Consider the following 17111-nt stretch of genomic DNA (forward strand, 5'->3'; position numbering starts at 1 on the left):
GGGTACATAATAAGCTCTCAACAAAAGGTTGTATCTACTTTAAGTGGCCTATTTTACATCATTCTTCATTATGCTTAGAATATGATTCTTTTACACAAAATTTTAGCACTCCCATGGAAAAATTCCTTCTTCAATAGTTGTTTATTGCTATCAGGATAATATCCAAATGATTTAACATGGCATTTTAAATGGACTTTCATTTAAAACAGATTCTGTTTTCCTCATTAGCTTTCTCTCTTGCCACTTTCTTCCCTATTCATGTCCCAGCTACAATAAATTAACAGTTCCTCAAAAATACCTCCAAGCTTGTGAATATTCTGTGCCCTAATTAGAACACCTTTTTCTATTGCTAGATAATTTTTGTTCTTCAGGACTCAATTTGTACGTTATCTTCTTTGGGAACTCTTCTATGTGACAACTTTTGACTCTGAATTAGATTTTCCTACATAGAGCCTGTGTTCTCTCTTATCATACCATTCTTTACATTCTGTTGCAGTTGCCTGTTCCTTCCTCTTTCCCCCCCGTGCATTGTGAATGTTTGAAATTAAAGAAGTTCAAGGAACATTGAGGTTTGGTTACTGTATGTTCATCTGCAGCAACATTAAAGGTTCTCAAGACAGTGTCCTTTTTTCCTACTCTGCACAAGATGAACTCATTTTTTCTTCCAAATATTGCACTCATATTAGCAAAAGGAAGCATGTATATAGTTTTTGAAGTATTTGGACGTGAGGTCCCAAAAAGGAATAAGTATCTGTACAAAATAGAGTAGCTTAGAGAATTTTAGTTTAATAGAGTTCTTTTTAAAAGTTGATTACTCTTCATTACTATTTGATTTTTTTGTTGTTGTTTTGGCGACTGGCCAGTACAGGGATCTGAATCTGTGACCTTGGTTCATTACTATTTTAAATGTCAATATAATACCAAATTATCTGCGTGTGTCTTGTTTATTAGTGAGAAGAATATGAGCTCTGATATCAGACGGTCCTGATTTCAAATCCTTGCTAATAATGACTACTTCTTAGAATCTATATAAATATTAAATTATATAATAGTAAGCCCTCAAACCAGTGCCTGATACATTATAGGTGCTCGATAAATATAAATTTCTTTTTATACTTTTCAAATGTTGTTCCATATGGAGTATTATCTGGTCATCTTATTAAATCCTATTTACCGATCCAATCTTAGATTAAAGCCCGTTCTCATAGAAGGTTTCTCCAACTCAACTCTGTTGCAGTTAGAGTTAATACATAAATTTGAAGACTTAATTAACCTTTCTAACTGGTCTAACTCTCTGCTAGAATGTTCACTCTTCAAGGGCATGGACATTGTCTTAAATTTATCTTTCTTCCCCTGACATTTTGCAGAGTGCTTAAAATATGGAAGAAGTTCAGTACACAGTTGTTGCTTAATTGAATTTTTTCAGTGTGCTTCTGTGCTCTCTCACCTTACTACCAGTTAGTGTATATTAAGGAATGACTAACAATTTTAATATCAGCCTAAGTAAATCACATTTATAAAGGAAAATTTGTTGGCAGCAATCATACTGAGCATTCCATAGCTAAGTAGAACTGAGTGTTTGGGATGGTCAGTTTCACTGTCCTTTCCATTAGGCCCGATATCTAGCAAATAACTGTACTAACTGGTTTCCAAGAAGAAATTTGGTTTTACAAATTTTCTTGACAGTAAACCAGTGTGGCTATTTTCCACATATTATTTCTTTTGAATCAGTTTTCTAGTATACTGTAATTCATGCTTGCAAATTTGAATGTGTCTTACAGGAGGATTTGTTGGTTTTGAGGAAAACAGTGAAATCCTTTTTGGCTGTTTGCCAACAATGCCTATCTAATGTTAATACTCCAGTGAAGGAACAGGTAAGAAATTACCAGTTAAGAGCTCTCAGTAAAAACAGCTGAAATACACTGATGAATAGTAAGAAGATGTAATTTTTTGTGGCAGTTCTTAGCATGCATGTCCATCACTAAAATTTATGGGAGATGGACAGGAGTGTAGATGTCTGAATATTTAAGTTATAAAGCAAGCTGGTAAACTTGTTATATAAAATATATTCTATCCTTTTGCTTTGACAAGTATACTCTCATTACCTGGAATGCTAGGTTTAAATTTAGAATTCGTGACTCTCAAGAATTCTATGTCAGAACGTTTAGGGTCTAGGAAGCTGACCTATGGCCTGCCCTCTTGTCTTCTCACTTTCAGCTCCTTTTAACAGGAAGCGCATCTCACACATGCATATGAACACTTCAGCCCATATGTCCAAGCTCTGTGAAACAACACCCTACCCCCACTCCCCAAACAGTTACCCTTCACCCTGGTGCCTAGGAGTACACACACTGGGGATGCAGTATGCCTAGGGAAGAGACCTTTGCAAGCTCTGATAACAGGATCAGGTCTGTTAGGGCAGCTGAGTCCTGGTACTTGAACAGTGGTGTAGAAGTGAGAGTATGGATGGACATATCCCATTGGTCCAACAGATTACTCACTCCTTGTAGAGGAGCACAGCCCAGAGAGGGTAAAAGTGGAGCCCAGGGAACTACTGTTTCCATGAAGTGATTTTTAAGCCATTTATTATACTGTTCTATTAGGGAGTACTTTTGTATAAAACAGAATGTACTTTTTCCATAATGTTCCTTATTTTGATATTGGGCTGGAAAAAGAGTATAGTTAGTCTGGTTAAAGGGCACAGTATTACTTATCCTTTGCTTTCTCTTCTTACAAGGTTGTCACAGTTCTCTTTTTATTGAGTTATCAGCATTTAATTTAAAATGGAAACAGAGATGGTCTTCCCTAAACTAAACCTTGATCTCTAAATCTTCAGAACTCTACCAGTTCTGTCTAGAAGTACCCAGCTCTGGCTATTTAAACCAAAAATACAGTGTTTCTGCATCAGATCTGCTTGATGATGTCTAAAACTATAGCCTGGGTAAAATACTCCCCTGGATTCTGTTCATGCTCCCCTCTTTTCAAAGGGCTCTTCCTAAATATCTCAATATATTTCATGGTTGTGCAATCAGGGTATTAACTGCTATGATTCTTACTGGACATCCAAGTATACAACCATCTCCAAATAAATGCCAAAACTTTTTTCTCATAGAAATCAACTTTTAGAGGGGAGCTTTAGTGAAACATTTTGAGGTGTCAGAGCCCTCAATTGTCCCACAACAAAATCTCTCAATTATAATAAACTGACAATACATATTTATTTCACTTTGTTTGTTAAATAGGACAAATTTGGCAACATACCTATATAATACTTTATCTTTGGGGAAATGTGTTGAAAGTTCCCTTATGTGATTAAAATTGTTGGGAGGCTTTTAGATACTGGTTTTTATATGAATGATCTTGAATTCAATTTTAAACCTACTGGTAGAGATTTATTTTTTACATTAGATTTTTTAAAAAGAATCCAAATAGTAGCTTACATTTGTTGTATTATAATTTGTTGAATTATAGAGTTGGTCTTAAAACTTGTGCTAATTATTTGGTTAAGCAGTATATTAGATTCCTAACCTCTGTCATAATCTGTTATATCAATTTTGTACTTCCAGAGTTGTGTTTAACTTATTTTTTTAAAATTCAAGTCAAAATTTCTTAATCAGCTGTTTTTGAGTTAATACAGCTGAGTAAAAGAAATGTACTATGTTTGGGAATAAAAGCCTTAAATGTGACAAGTGTTTAATAAGAAAAAATAATTTTATTAAGTTTGTAAACTAAAACTAATTAGAATTCAAATACTTAAAATTTATATTATGGCACTCTACTGAACTAAATTTTAACTTAGTGTGTTTTCATTAACTTTGATTTGTGGTTGTAGATATATTCACATAATATTTTGCTAATGGATTCCCTTTGCTTTCCAGGCTTTCATGTTACTCTGTGATCTTTTGATGATTTTTAGTCACCAGTTAATGACAGGTGGCAGAGAGGGCCTTCAGCCTTTGGTGTTTAATCCAGATACTGGACTCCAGTCTGAACTCCTCAGTTTTGTGATGGATCACGTTTTCATTGACCAAGATGAGGAGAACCAGAGCATGGGTATTTGTAGCTATCATATTGTCAATATTGGTTTTGTTTTACCAGCCCCAAAAGATGGGAGTAAAAATTTCAAATTCATTCCTAAAAATTACGGAGATTTGTCTTTAAAAAGTTAATAGTAATACATTCATGTAGCTCAGAAACCAACAAGAATAAAGATGTACATAGTGCAGTCTCTCTCCTTTAACATTGTACCTTAGAGGGCTTTCCCTATCATTACATAAAGAGCTTCCTTATTCTTTTTCTAACATCTGCATATTGCTTTGTATAAATATAGCATAATTTATATAATCCATCTCACATTGTTTGGCATATGGCTAGTTTCCTGTCTTTAGTTCTTATAAACTATGCTGCAATGAATAATTGTGTACATTTGTTATTTCCCACATGTACAGATGTATATGTAGGATAGATGTTTTTTCTGATTGGCTGCATCCAGGTTCCTTTCTGTTCCTGCGTAATCATTGTATATTACTAAAATGAACAACATGTAACTGTTAAGATATTACATGCTGAAAGACTATGATCAAACCTCACTAGTCAAAATTGCGCTGAGCCTGTAGAACGACAGCTTAGCAAAATCAGACTGAAGTGTTAATGAATATGAATAGTTGTAAATAAGTTATTTAGAATAGGTTATTTGTGAAATAGATAATTTAAGATGTCTAAAATAATGTAAGAGGTATATCTGGTGCTATTAGAATGTTATTAACTTAACAGGGGGCTGGCCGGTTAGCTCAGTTGGTTAGAGTGTGGTGCTGATAACACCAAGGTCAAGGGTTCGGATCCCCATACTGGCCAGCTGCCCCCCCAAAAAGAATGTTTTTTACTTTAAGAACATTTTAGAAAATTCTAGACTGTAAAACAGGGTATATTTATTTAGAGTCTGTATTAATCTCAGACAAAATTTACCTGCTACTTGTCTTAAGCAAAAAGATTTCCCCAACAGGACTAGTTGGTGTGAAAGGAAAGAGAAAGATTGGGAATAAGTTCTTTTATGAATACATAAAAGATTGGAGTAAGTTCTTTTATGAATACATATATGTGATGAAGAGAAGCAAGGAGGCTGGCCCCAAATAAAGGTAGGCCAGGATATGAGAGGGTCAGCGCAGAGCCTGGGAGAAATATCTAGAGAACTTGTTGGGAAATTTTTTCTAGAATTAGAAATAGGCAAGTCAGTGTGGTCTGAATCTAAAAATATTTAGGAAGAAACACTGCTTATTTTGAAAGTATTTGATAGGATTTAAAAAAAAATTTACATGTACATAGCATGGCTTGCAAAATATATTTCATTTCTCAGCCAATAATGTAAGCATGATTAAGACAAGCATTGAAAATTAACTCCTCCATATATTTCCTTTACTCCCACAAATATATTTCTCAAAGAAAACTTTTTCCCTATGTCTTCACAATTTCTCTGTGGGACCATATTAGTACATAAGGAATTTTGAAATAGAAACGATAGTATTTTTAAGGTAGACAACTTAAAAGTATAATTATGATGAAAGAATCAGAAAAACAATCTCTTTATACTTGTATATGGTTTGCTTATCCTACTCATTCTTTACTATGATAATCTCCTTGTGCCTACTAAGTATTTGATAAATGTGTAACTAAATACAGCACCCTGAAAAAATTAGTAAAACTGTTTGTGTCCCATCTAAAACTGAATTGTGCATATTTGTGAAGTTATGATGTTAAGCTAGTTTTTGATTATACAGATTGTATGCATTGTTTTACTTAGATAAAGGGCCAAAATTTGTAACCAATTTATTTTCTGTGTTAGAGGGTGATGAAGAAGATGAAGCCAATAAAATTGAGGCCTTACATAAGAGAAGGAATCTACTTGCTGCCTTCAGCAAACTTATCATTTATGATATTGTTGACATGCACGCAGCTGCAGACATCTTTAAACACTACATGAAGGTATATTTTCCTATTCTTATTTTTTTCTTTTCATCTGAGTGGCAGATAAATTTGTAATTAAAATGAAAGGACGGTGACAGAAGCTAAACTTAACAGCTTTCACCTATGTATTGTGGATGATTTTCTGATAAAGTTTCTCTCTTTTATTTTAGTATAAACTTTTTATCAGTCTATACCGTTGTATTGATTCCATAGAGTAGGAGTTCCCAGCATTTATGTGAAAGAACACACTCACCCTCCAGCTGCTCTTCTTTCTGTAAGCTCTGTTCTGTTCCTCACCAGCTAAAAGAGAGCTCAGAACTCTTCATGGTGTGGCCTGAAAGGCACAGAAAGGAGGGACCATTTCTGTTTTTGTGTATTTGCCTTGTTCTCATGTCAGAGAGAATGTTCTATTTTGCCCGTATTTAGAATAGTGTGGATGCCATTTGATTCTCTTGTGTCTTTATCCGTGTTTGGGTATGGTCCAGTTCCACTTAACGAGGTAATAGCTAATCCATCATATTTTGGTGAACAACTACAATATGATGAGCACTGTGCTGGGAGCCAGAAGTTTAAATAAGACATGAGTTCTGCAATAAGGAGCTTACAGATTAATAGAGAAACTGAAATGTAAGCATAATATAGCATGCTAATAATGAATAAATGGCTGCCATTCATTCTGTGCCATTTATATTTCAGAAACTGTTCTAAGAGTCTTTCACATTATATTTGATTGTTACAATAACCCTATGAGGTAAGAAATAGTATCTTCGATTACAGATAAGGAAACTAAGGCTCAGAGAGGTTAACTCACCTGAGGTCACACTATTAAAGTAGCAAAAACTGAGATTTGACTTTAGGTTTGTCTGGTTCCTTCGCCTAGCCCTTTCCCCTGGACCACAAAGACTCAGCATGGTTATTATAGTGACAGATGTACAAATTACAAAGCTAGCACCAAATACAGAGGCAGACTTAAGTGAGAGGAAACAGAGGAGGCGTCCTACAGTTAATGTCTATACAGGGTTTGTATAAACAAATAGGAACTTTCTAGATAGTAAGCATGGGAGGGAAGAAAAACCCATGCCAAGATAGGAGCATAAATATACCTATCTCAGCTCATTTTCTCTTTATGGTCTATAAAGAAGCATGAAAGAACTTGACAAACTGATTGTTGATATTCAGATAGACTGTCATATTTGCCTGTTGAACCTTTCAAAAAGAAAATGTCATGATCTGTTAGTGAACTTTTTTTTAATGACCCATAAAGACAAATACTGGATGTTAATGAACTTCTTGCTCTTAGCAACCATTTCATTTCTAAGTATTCACAAACATTGCTTTTAATAATGTATTCTGTAGTCCTGCTTGGATTCAACATCAAGCTCACTGATGTATTGTTCAGAGCAGTTATACTTTATGCTGATTATACATCAGTCATCTGGAGCATTCCAAATTACATATTCCTGGGTCCCACTCAACCTGAATGAGAATATCTTAGGTGGAGCCCAGGCATTCGTGGAGGAAGGGTTGTTTAATTTTCCATATGACCTTCTTTCCCTTTGGAAAATTAGAACTATGATTACCTCTCTCTTTCAATACCTTGCCTATTTTTCATCATTTCTTAACACAAATAATATTTCCATATAATCTCTGCAAAATTTCATAGGACATGATTCATCTGGCCTAGGAAACTAATTCATTTGGAATGACTTCATGCTCTCATTATCTCTTCTTGCAACCTGGATCTCAGTTCCGTTTTACCAGTGTTTATCCTACCTTTTTTATATAGTTGTTCCCCTTAGCAGGAAATAAAGAAGCATAAAATGTGTTGAGTTCTGATTTTTCCTGGTCGTCCCTCAGTGATATACTGCATTGGTTCCAAGAAATGAGCCTTCAAAATTTTTATTATTGTTAGCATTTTTTGCATACCGCTTCTCTCATTATAGACTTTGACCCTTTTGTGAGTATTCTACTAGCTATTTGCTACTCCTGTTTGCTGTGTGGCTTTCCCTGCCACCTCTGTACATGATCAGTTCAAATCTGAACTTATAAGAGATATATCTTTTCTCTTTTTTTCTTCATTGACATAATTCTTAATTGCATTGAAAAGATGATCCTTTTAAGTTATTACCCCTTTTGGTGCCTCACTTCATGGAAGCATACCCACATTTTTGAAGATTTTGAAAATTCAATTGCCGAACTAATATAAATCACTTCTTCACATAAGTCTTTAGGCCTTAGCTTGGAAATAATTTTTAGATTTAATGGTTTCAGATGAAACTTTTCCTAATTATTTACTCACAAGTAAGATTCTTTAAACCTTGAGTCAAAAACTGAATTTAAAGGAAGTTAAATTTTTCCCAGTCACTGCGTTTCAATTTTTATATTATAATAATAAAATATAGACATGTTGGGGGGGTTAAATAGTACATAAAAGTATTAAATGAAAAGTTAAGTCTGTTACCCTATTCTGCCCTTTCCCCCTATTTAGGCCCACTCTGCAGAAATAAGCAATTTAAACTGTTTTGGTTTTAGTTCTTTAGATTTCTACCAGAATTCTATTTCTTGATTTGTCACCTTTTAGATGGTATCTTTTGAATCATGTTATAAAGAATAAGGAATTTTTCTCATCTACATAACCTCCTCTCTTTTTAGAATTCCCAGCTTTTTTAGTTTTATCATTAGTTACTTCGTAATCTTAAATATCGAATATGTATTTCTTTAACCTTACACAGTTCATTTAACTCCCATTATGTTTAAGATGAAGAAATTAAACATTTCTGTACTTACTTTTCCTTTCTTTCACTAACCCATTCTTTATCTTGTGAAATTTCAATAATTTTAAAGCTACATTTTCTTTTGTTTCACAGTATTACAATGACTATGGTGATATTATTAAGGAAACACTGAGTAAAACCAGGCAGATTGATAAAATTCAGTGTGCCAAGACACTCATTCTCAGTTTACAGCAGGTAAGAAATTTGGAGGGAGGCAGACAAAGACTACAAATAGCATTATTACATTTCTGTTTGCTTGTTGTGTGTGAGATATCTTACCTCATTTAAACTGGGTCATTTTATCAGTGTATTGCCATGGATACTCTTCAGTGCAAACAAATGGGTTATGAGTATTTTCTTTAAGAAGGTAATCATATAGTTCACTTTCAAATAGATGAAATCCTAAGGTGATCTACTCTTGCACAAGATGAAATGTCAAATTAGAAGTTTAAAAAGTAATAATTTAAAAAGAAAATGTAAGAAGTATTAAGTGAGGAAGGGGCACCAGTAGTATCCAGATAAGAAAATATATTGCATGTATTACATAAATAAAATACTTTGTAAATGCCTAGTAAGTTAAAAAAATGGATTTCAGGGGTAAAGGTTTCATTTCAAATCAGTGGAGAAAGGATTAGGACTATTCAATAAATGGTGATGGGTCAGTCGACTCTGTTTTTGAAAAAATAGCTATTTATAACCCTACCTCACATGTAGCCAAAATAAATACTAGATGGATTATATATAAATGGTAAAAATTAAAAGTTTATAAGAAAATAAGAGGATTTTTAAAAATGCTCTTTCTAAAGAAACCACAGAGTTAAAAAAAAAAAAAAAGATCTATATAAACTTAAATAGATTTGTAAATTAATCAGCACTGTGAACAAAGTTAAAAAAAGAAAGATAAATTGGGGGAAAATATTTTAAATTGTATGTAACAAACCCTACAGATCAATAAGATAAATAAATCCCATAGAAAAGTGAGCAAGTAGTATGAATAAGGCACTTTTCAGAGGAATCAACATGAAAAGAGGCACAGTTTCATTAATAACTAATGAAATGCAAATTAAAACACGATATTTATCACTGCTGAACCAGATTGGCATGAATTAAAATTATTGATAAGGATATGGAAAAAAGGGTCCCTTGATAGAGATTGCTTTTGCCTTCTTGGAACATAATTTTGTTGTCTATTTCATATTTTTAGGTATGTATTCCCTTTAAACCAGTAATTTTGCTTCTAGGTATCTACATAAATACATGCAAGGGTGCACCAAGATATGTGTGTGTGTGTAAATATATATATGTTGCTTTGCAGCAGTCCTATAATAAAAAACTGGAAATAGACTGTCCATCAACAAAGGAATGGTTAAATAAACTGTGGTACTCTGAAGTAATTAGAAGATTTTAAAGACAAAATATTAAGTGAAAAACAGCAGATATCAGGACAAAATATGTAGTATAGTACTGTTTATGTAAAAGTAAAACTTTACATGTAATATGTCAAAAGTGATTTAGAAAACTTTTTGACTTTTAACACTGGTTACCTTTAGAGAAAAGAATGGAATTAGTGGGAGAAATAACTTTTACTTTGATATTCCTCAAATTTTTTACAATGAAGTATGTTCTTTATATTTACTGTAAATATAAGCTTTAGATTTTATTTTTTTATTTTAAAACATTTTTAATTTGTTTTGGTGGCTAGCCAGGAAGGGGATCTGAACCTTTGAGCTTGGTGTTATAACACCATGCTGTAACCAACTGAGTAACCAGCCAGCCCAAACTTTAAATTTTAAAGTTTAAGGCTATTGTATACAACAAATATTTGTGAAAACATTGTAAAGTTTAAGAATTTATAAGCAATTATCTGTGAATAAATTCGAAAATATCTGGAAGAACTGTTTCTTACGGTAATGGCATAATGAGTAGTTCAGGCCTATCTATTGCTGAAGAAAACTAAAACAGGTGGACGACATATTAGAATACAGGAGCTATCTTAAAGAATGGTGTGATTAGAGTGAATTGAGAGATTGGGTGGTTAGGAAGTAAAGAAAACAAATGTAAATAATACTCTTCAATACTTTTGCCATAAAGAAATTCAGACATTTATATGGAACAATAAAAGACCACGTATAGCCAAAGCAATGCTGAGCAAAAAAAATAAAGCTGGAGTTATAACACTACCTGACTTTAAGCTATACTACAAAGCTATAATAACCAAAACAGTATGGTACTGGCATAAAAACAGACACACTGACCAATGGAATAGAATAGAGAATCCAGAAATCAACCCACACACTTACTGCCATCTGATCTTTGACAAAGGCACCAAGCCTATTCACTGGGGAAGGGACTGCCTCTTCAGCAAATGGTGCTGGGATAACTGGATATCCATATTGCAGGAGAATGAAACTAGATCCATACCTCTCACCGTATACTAAAATCAACTCAAAATGGATTAAGGATTTAAATATACACCCTGAAACAATAAAACTTCTTAAAGAAAACGTAGGAGAAACACTTCAGGAAATAGGACTGGGCACAGACTTCATGAATACGACCCCAAAAGCACGGGCAACCAAAGGAAAAATAAACAAATAGGATTATATCAAACTAAAAAGCTTCTGCACAGCAAAAGAAACAATTAACAGAGTTAAAAGTCAACCAACAGAGTGGCAGAAAATATTTGCAAAACATACATCTGACAAAGGATTAATATCCGGAATATATAAGGAACTCAAACAACTTTACAAGAAGAAAACAAGCAACCCAATTAAAAAATGGGCAAAAGAGCTAAGTAGGCATTTCTCTAAGGAAGATATACAAATGGCCAACAGACATATGAAAAAATGCTCAACATCACTCAGCATCCGGGAAATGCAAATCAAAACCACATTGAGATACCATCTAACCCCAGTTAGGATGGCTAAAATCCAAAAGACTTTGAACAATAAATGCTGGCGAGGTTGTGGAGAAAAAGGAACTCTCATACATTGTTGGTGGGACTGCAAAATGGTGCAGCCTCTATGGAAAATGGTATGGAGGTTCCTCAAACAATTGCAGATAGATCTACCATACGACCCAGCTATCCCACTGTTGGGAATATACCCAGAGGAATGGAAATCATCAAGTCGAAGGTATACCTGTTCCCCAATGTTCATCGCAGCACTCTTTACAATAGCCAAGAGTTGGAACCAGCCCAAATGTCCATCATCAGATGAGTGGATACGGAAAATGTGGTACATCTACACAATGGAATACTACTCAGCTATAAAAACGAATGAAATACTGCCATTTGCAACAACATGGATGGACCTTGAGAGAATTATATTAAGTGAAACAAGTCAGGCACAGAAAGAGAAATACCACATGTTCTCACTTATTGGTGGGAGCTAAAAATTAATATATAAATTCATACACACACACACACAAAAAAAAAAAACTGGGGGGTGGAAGAAGATATAACAACCACAATTATTTGAAGTTGATACGACAAGCAAACAGAAAGGACATTGTTGGGGGGGAGGGAGGGAGGGAGAAGGGAGGGAGGTTTTGGTGATGGGGAGCAATAATCAGCCACAATGTATATCGACAAAATAAAATTTAAAAAAAATAAATAAAAATAAAAATTAATATATAAATACACACACACACACACACAAAACCCGGGGGGGGAGGGAAGAAGATATAACAACCACAACTACTTGAAGTTGATACGACAAGCAAACAGAAAGGACATTGTTGCGGGGGAGGGGGGAGGGAGGTTTTGGTGATGGGGAGCAATAATCAGCCACAATGTATATCAACAAAATAAAACTTTAAAAAAAAAAAAAAAAAAAAACCAGAAAAATGGTCTGATGGCTGGCAGAGGAAATGGGGTAAAGAAGTTAGGGGTATTTTTAAAATGCATGCATCTAGTAGAGAAGAAATAGTTAATGATGCAGGAGAGAGCCGTAAGCACTGGAGCAAAACGGTTTAGTAGGTGAAACCTTATGTATTCCCTCCTTGTCTAAAACAAAAGGAGGGGAGTGGCTTTAGATGAAAGTCTGGACAGTTCACCCCTCATTTTAGGAGGGAAGATGGATAATGTACAGATACAATTAAGTATAATGATGATTGCTTTTATGTTACTTAGTACTCCAGGGATTAGTTTTTGTTTGTATTTTGATAGAATATATGTAATATATACAGAATTTATAAAACCCCTTCACCCAGCTTAAGAACTTTTTAGTGTATTTTGTTATTGGGAGGGGAAAAAAGTCATAGCCCCATATATCTAAATGCTCTTCTTTTATGTAATGTTCTTGTCTAAGATATAATAAATGAAAAAACAAAATTCTGAACCGTGTGTTTCCATTCTTGTAAAACAACAGCAACAAAAAGAATACATAGATGATTATAAATATATAGTGTATTTCTGTAAATATATTTTGTTTTCCCATCCCAAAATGCGTTCTTTTTTTATTACAATTATTAAAATGAAACATTTCTATCTGCATTTAATAATATAACTAGCATGAAAATGAGAAGCTAGTAACAGTAGATGACTTTGGAGTAAGGGGACAGAGTGTCTACAGTTCAGTGCAAGAAAAGAAACACATTTTACCATATGCCTTTTACATATTTTAAATTTATATTCCCTATTTTAAAAATAAATAAAATTTAAAATATTTCTTAGCTATAGGTTTTTTAATTTATTTTTCTTTCTACTAGTTGTTTAATGAACTTGTTCAAGAGCAAGGTCCTAACCTAGATAGGACATCTGCCCATGTCAGTGGCATTAAAGAATTGGCACGTCGCTTTGCCCTTACATTTGGACTGGACCAGATCAAGACACGAGAAGCAGTTGCCACACTTCACAAGTGAGTGAGATAAACAGAAATGGTTTACTGGAATTTAATTGAAATAGCTGTTATTTGGCCCATTTTTAAAGTGACAATTGGTAGAATTTTAAAATTATGAGAACTTTAGACATTGTCTAATTCAGAGATTCTCAACTAGGAGGGCATTTTTAATATGGAAAAAAATTACTTAAACCACGCATTTTTTTTCATCTTCTAAAATATAGAAAGGAAAGTTTAATAACATTCTTGTCTTGTCTATAAGTAAAAAAAATGTGGGAGACATGGGCTTAAAAAACTATCCAATACTGATTTGTTTATTCTTACTTTATAAATGAAAACAGAATAAACAGAAAACCTTAAGTAAATTCACACAGCTGCTTGGTACCATGACCAGCTACAAGAAACAGATTTTCTGACAGCCTAATTATCTTTCCAAGGTATAGTGTTGCCCCTAAAAAATACAAATAGGAATTTAGCTTTGTTGCTATGTACCTATTTTTTAATTTTATACAACTTACAGTTTTGTACTATAAATAATATTAAAATATATGTAAATATGTCATGTAAATTCATGTTATTTTTCATTTCAGTTTAGCAGATTTTGCTACCTTCAGAGATGATTTCACTACCTTCCCAAATGTCTTTGTAGTTCTAGCCCATTGAGAGAACTACACTATCTATCTGGAAAAATAAGGTGTTATTTTCTTTTACTTCAGGGATGGCATAGAATTTGCCTTTAAATACCAAAATCAGAAAGGACAAGAATATCCACCTCCTAATCTGGCTTTTCTTGAAGTACTTAGTGAATTTTCTTCTAAACTTCTTCGACAGGACAAAAAGACTGTGTAAGTTGCACCTTGCAAGACAAGTGGTTTTTATAATGATACCATTATAATTTTAAATGTTTATTTTTTGAAAAAATTGTAATCATGTAGATGCAATTAATTCTGATAATTTAGGCCTTGATTGTTAGGGTTTTTTTTAAGGAACTGTAGTTTTCTCTCAAGCTTTTATAGAGTTATTCTTTTGCCCCTCACCTTTCAGTACCCCAGAATCTGCAAAATGAAATTAGCAGGTAGAAATAATTTCCTATTCTGCAATACAAAGATGTATGAACATTGGCTTAGCCATTGTGGAACCCTGTTTTCTTTTCTTTTATATTAATTTCATTTTAGTTGTATTTTGTTTTATTTCATTTGTTTCAAGAAGATTGATTTTTTTTCTTTTTTGATAATCGATAGCAGTTTAAAGAAATACATATGTAAGTTTCAAAAGAAATTTTTGATGAGATGTTTTATTTAGTACAAACTAGAAAACTTTTCAAGAGAATGATACTGTAATTAATCCCAAGTTTTATAAATTGATAGGAAGGAGAGTCAATTACAGTGATATGCTAAATAAATAGAAATTTGGAGAGACAGTTAATGCTTATATGAATGTAAGTAATAAATAGTTTTAAGGAAAGATGTTGACTTCCTATTAGTCAGAAAATTACTAAGCCCCTACTATGGTCAGATACTGTCCTAAAGCTTATGTTTTGATGCAGGAGACATAACATAAACATGCAGATAAACAAGAGTTTCAGGCACAGAAATGGGGTAATATGATAGAGAAAGGCAGATGTTGAGTATTGGTGGGGGAGAAGAGTGGTTTTGAAAACTTTCAGTATAGGCATTTACAGCTATTCATTTTTTTGAACACTACTTTAACCGCGCATCCTGTAAGTTTTGGTATGTAGTGTGGGAAAGCAAAATATTTTATCCCCAAATATACTTCTTTGACATATTTCAAGACAGCTAATTCAGGGAGACTGGAAAAACAAGATTAGGTAGAGAAGGCTGGGTTTTGTTTGGTTTTTTTGGAAAGGAATTTACATTTGTAAATTCAAACAGCCAGCATCCTCTGAGGCCCCTCCTTAGCTACTTTCCTTTCTGAGGGCAGCTGTGATGTTTTCATTTGCATAACTAGACAGTCTGTGCTTAACTTTAACTTCTGCCTTTCTTCTTTCACCTGTGACACCACCTCTCCCAGAGCCGCAGAGATACTGGGTCCTAGGCCATAGTTCTTGGGCCCTGAACCCACCCCAGGTCCCGCTGGCTAGATCCGGGTTCTTACTGTCTCAGATAATTGGACGAGACACGCCAGAAACGAAAAGTAAAAGCAGTTTTATTTAGCAAAGGAAAAGTACATTCCGGAGAAAATACAGTGGGCTTGAGCGAAAGAGGAGTGCTCAAGAGTGCCAACAGTTACATTCCTGGGGTTTTAAGTCCTCTTAGCTAGATTCGTGCCATTTGGTTGCTGGTTGAGCCCTGAACATAGTCTCTGTCATATTGGTTTAAGAGATTGGCACTCTAGCTGGTGGGAACTCATTGGTCTAACTGAATGGCGCCTGAAGTGTGTGCGGTGGTGGGCGGGGGAGTCCCTGTCTGAAATTGTCTTTGTCTCCGCTTCTGCACATGTGCACGCGTGCGCAGGGAACTGGTTTGTCCCATTTGCAGATAACTAGTTTTTCCTTCTCCCACTCTTATTTCTATCTAGCTTCCTGCCTCAACAGTGATATATAAACTTCTGTGTCCCATTGGATTAATGGGAAATTACTCTCCTGTAATTCCCTTGTGCATTGCCCCCTTCCCAGAACATTAAAATAATAAAATTTTTAATGTCTTTTCTTCATATTAATTAAATATCGACAGTTGATTTTTTTTTTTTTTTTAATGAATCTTCAGGAGCAAAGAGGAAGTTTTCTTTTGGTCCCTACAATGGCATTTCTGTTTTCATTCAAAGTAACCTTCTCATTTCAACTTGTTGTTTCTTTTTTAACCTATTGGTTATTCGGGAGTATTTTATTTAATTTCCACATATATGTGAATTTCCATATTCCCTTCTGTTACTGATTTCTAATTTCATTCCATTGTATCAGAGATCATGCACTATATGATTTTAATCCTTTAAATTTATTGAGGCTTATTTAATGGACCAATATATGGTCTGTCCTGGAGAACATTCCACATGTATTTGAGAAGAATATATATTCTTCTGTTGTTGGGTAGAGTTTTGTTCTGTAGATGTCTGTTCAGTCTAGTTGGTTTATGATTTTGTTTATAGTATTTTTCAAGTTTTCTATTTCCTTATTAATCTTTTGCCTAGTTCTGTTACTGAAAGTGGGGTAGAAAAGTCTTGTGAAGCAAAATTAAGGCTTTTGAGGCAAAGAATTTTAGAGAAGGGGCTGGCTGGTTAGCTCAGTTGGTCAAAAGAGTTTGGATCCCCATACCAGCCAGTTGCCCAAAAAAAGAAATGAAGAATTTTAGGGACGTTTATTAGGAGCCAAACAAACATGAAGATGAGGATCAACCTGGGAAACACAAACCAACAGGGCTGGAAAGTGCTCCCAAGTCTCTTACAAGCTAACAGGATTTTATAGGAAAGTACCTAGGGAGGGGGATGCCTCATTCCAAAGTTGTCCCATTTTCATTGGGTAAAAATAGAGAAGTTATATTCATCAATAACAAGTTACATCATAAAGCTAAAAATGTCT

The 17111-nt window shown here is 34.0% G+C and overlaps 1 protein-coding gene and 1 non-coding gene across 2 annotated transcripts in view; both read left to right on the top strand.

The window, feature by feature from the left end:
• The window catches only part of STAG1 (STAG1 cohesin complex component), a 365558-nt gene that overhangs the window by 334357 nt on the left and 14090 nt on the right, over positions 1–17111 (top strand). The window contains exons 23-28 of the mRNA XM_063115300.1: positions 1782–1874; positions 3879–4053; positions 5840–5979; positions 8829–8930; positions 13446–13594; positions 14293–14421. Of these exons, the coding sequence (XP_062971370.1) occupies positions 1782–1874; positions 3879–4053; positions 5840–5979; positions 8829–8930; positions 13446–13594; positions 14293–14421 (788 nt within the window). The remainder of the gene's footprint in view (positions 1–1781; positions 1875–3878; positions 4054–5839; positions 5980–8828; positions 8931–13445; positions 13595–14292; positions 14422–17111) is intronic.
• On the top strand, positions 4780–4854 carry TRNAI-GAU (transfer RNA isoleucine (anticodon GAU)). Its single transcript has one exon. It is a non-coding gene; the product is annotated as a tRNA-Ile (tRNA).

This window comes from Cynocephalus volans, chromosome 11, assembly GCF_027409185.1.
Source record: "Cynocephalus volans isolate mCynVol1 chromosome 11, mCynVol1.pri, whole genome shotgun sequence".
Taxonomy (NCBI): Eukaryota; Metazoa; Chordata; class Mammalia; order Dermoptera; family Cynocephalidae; genus Cynocephalus; species Cynocephalus volans.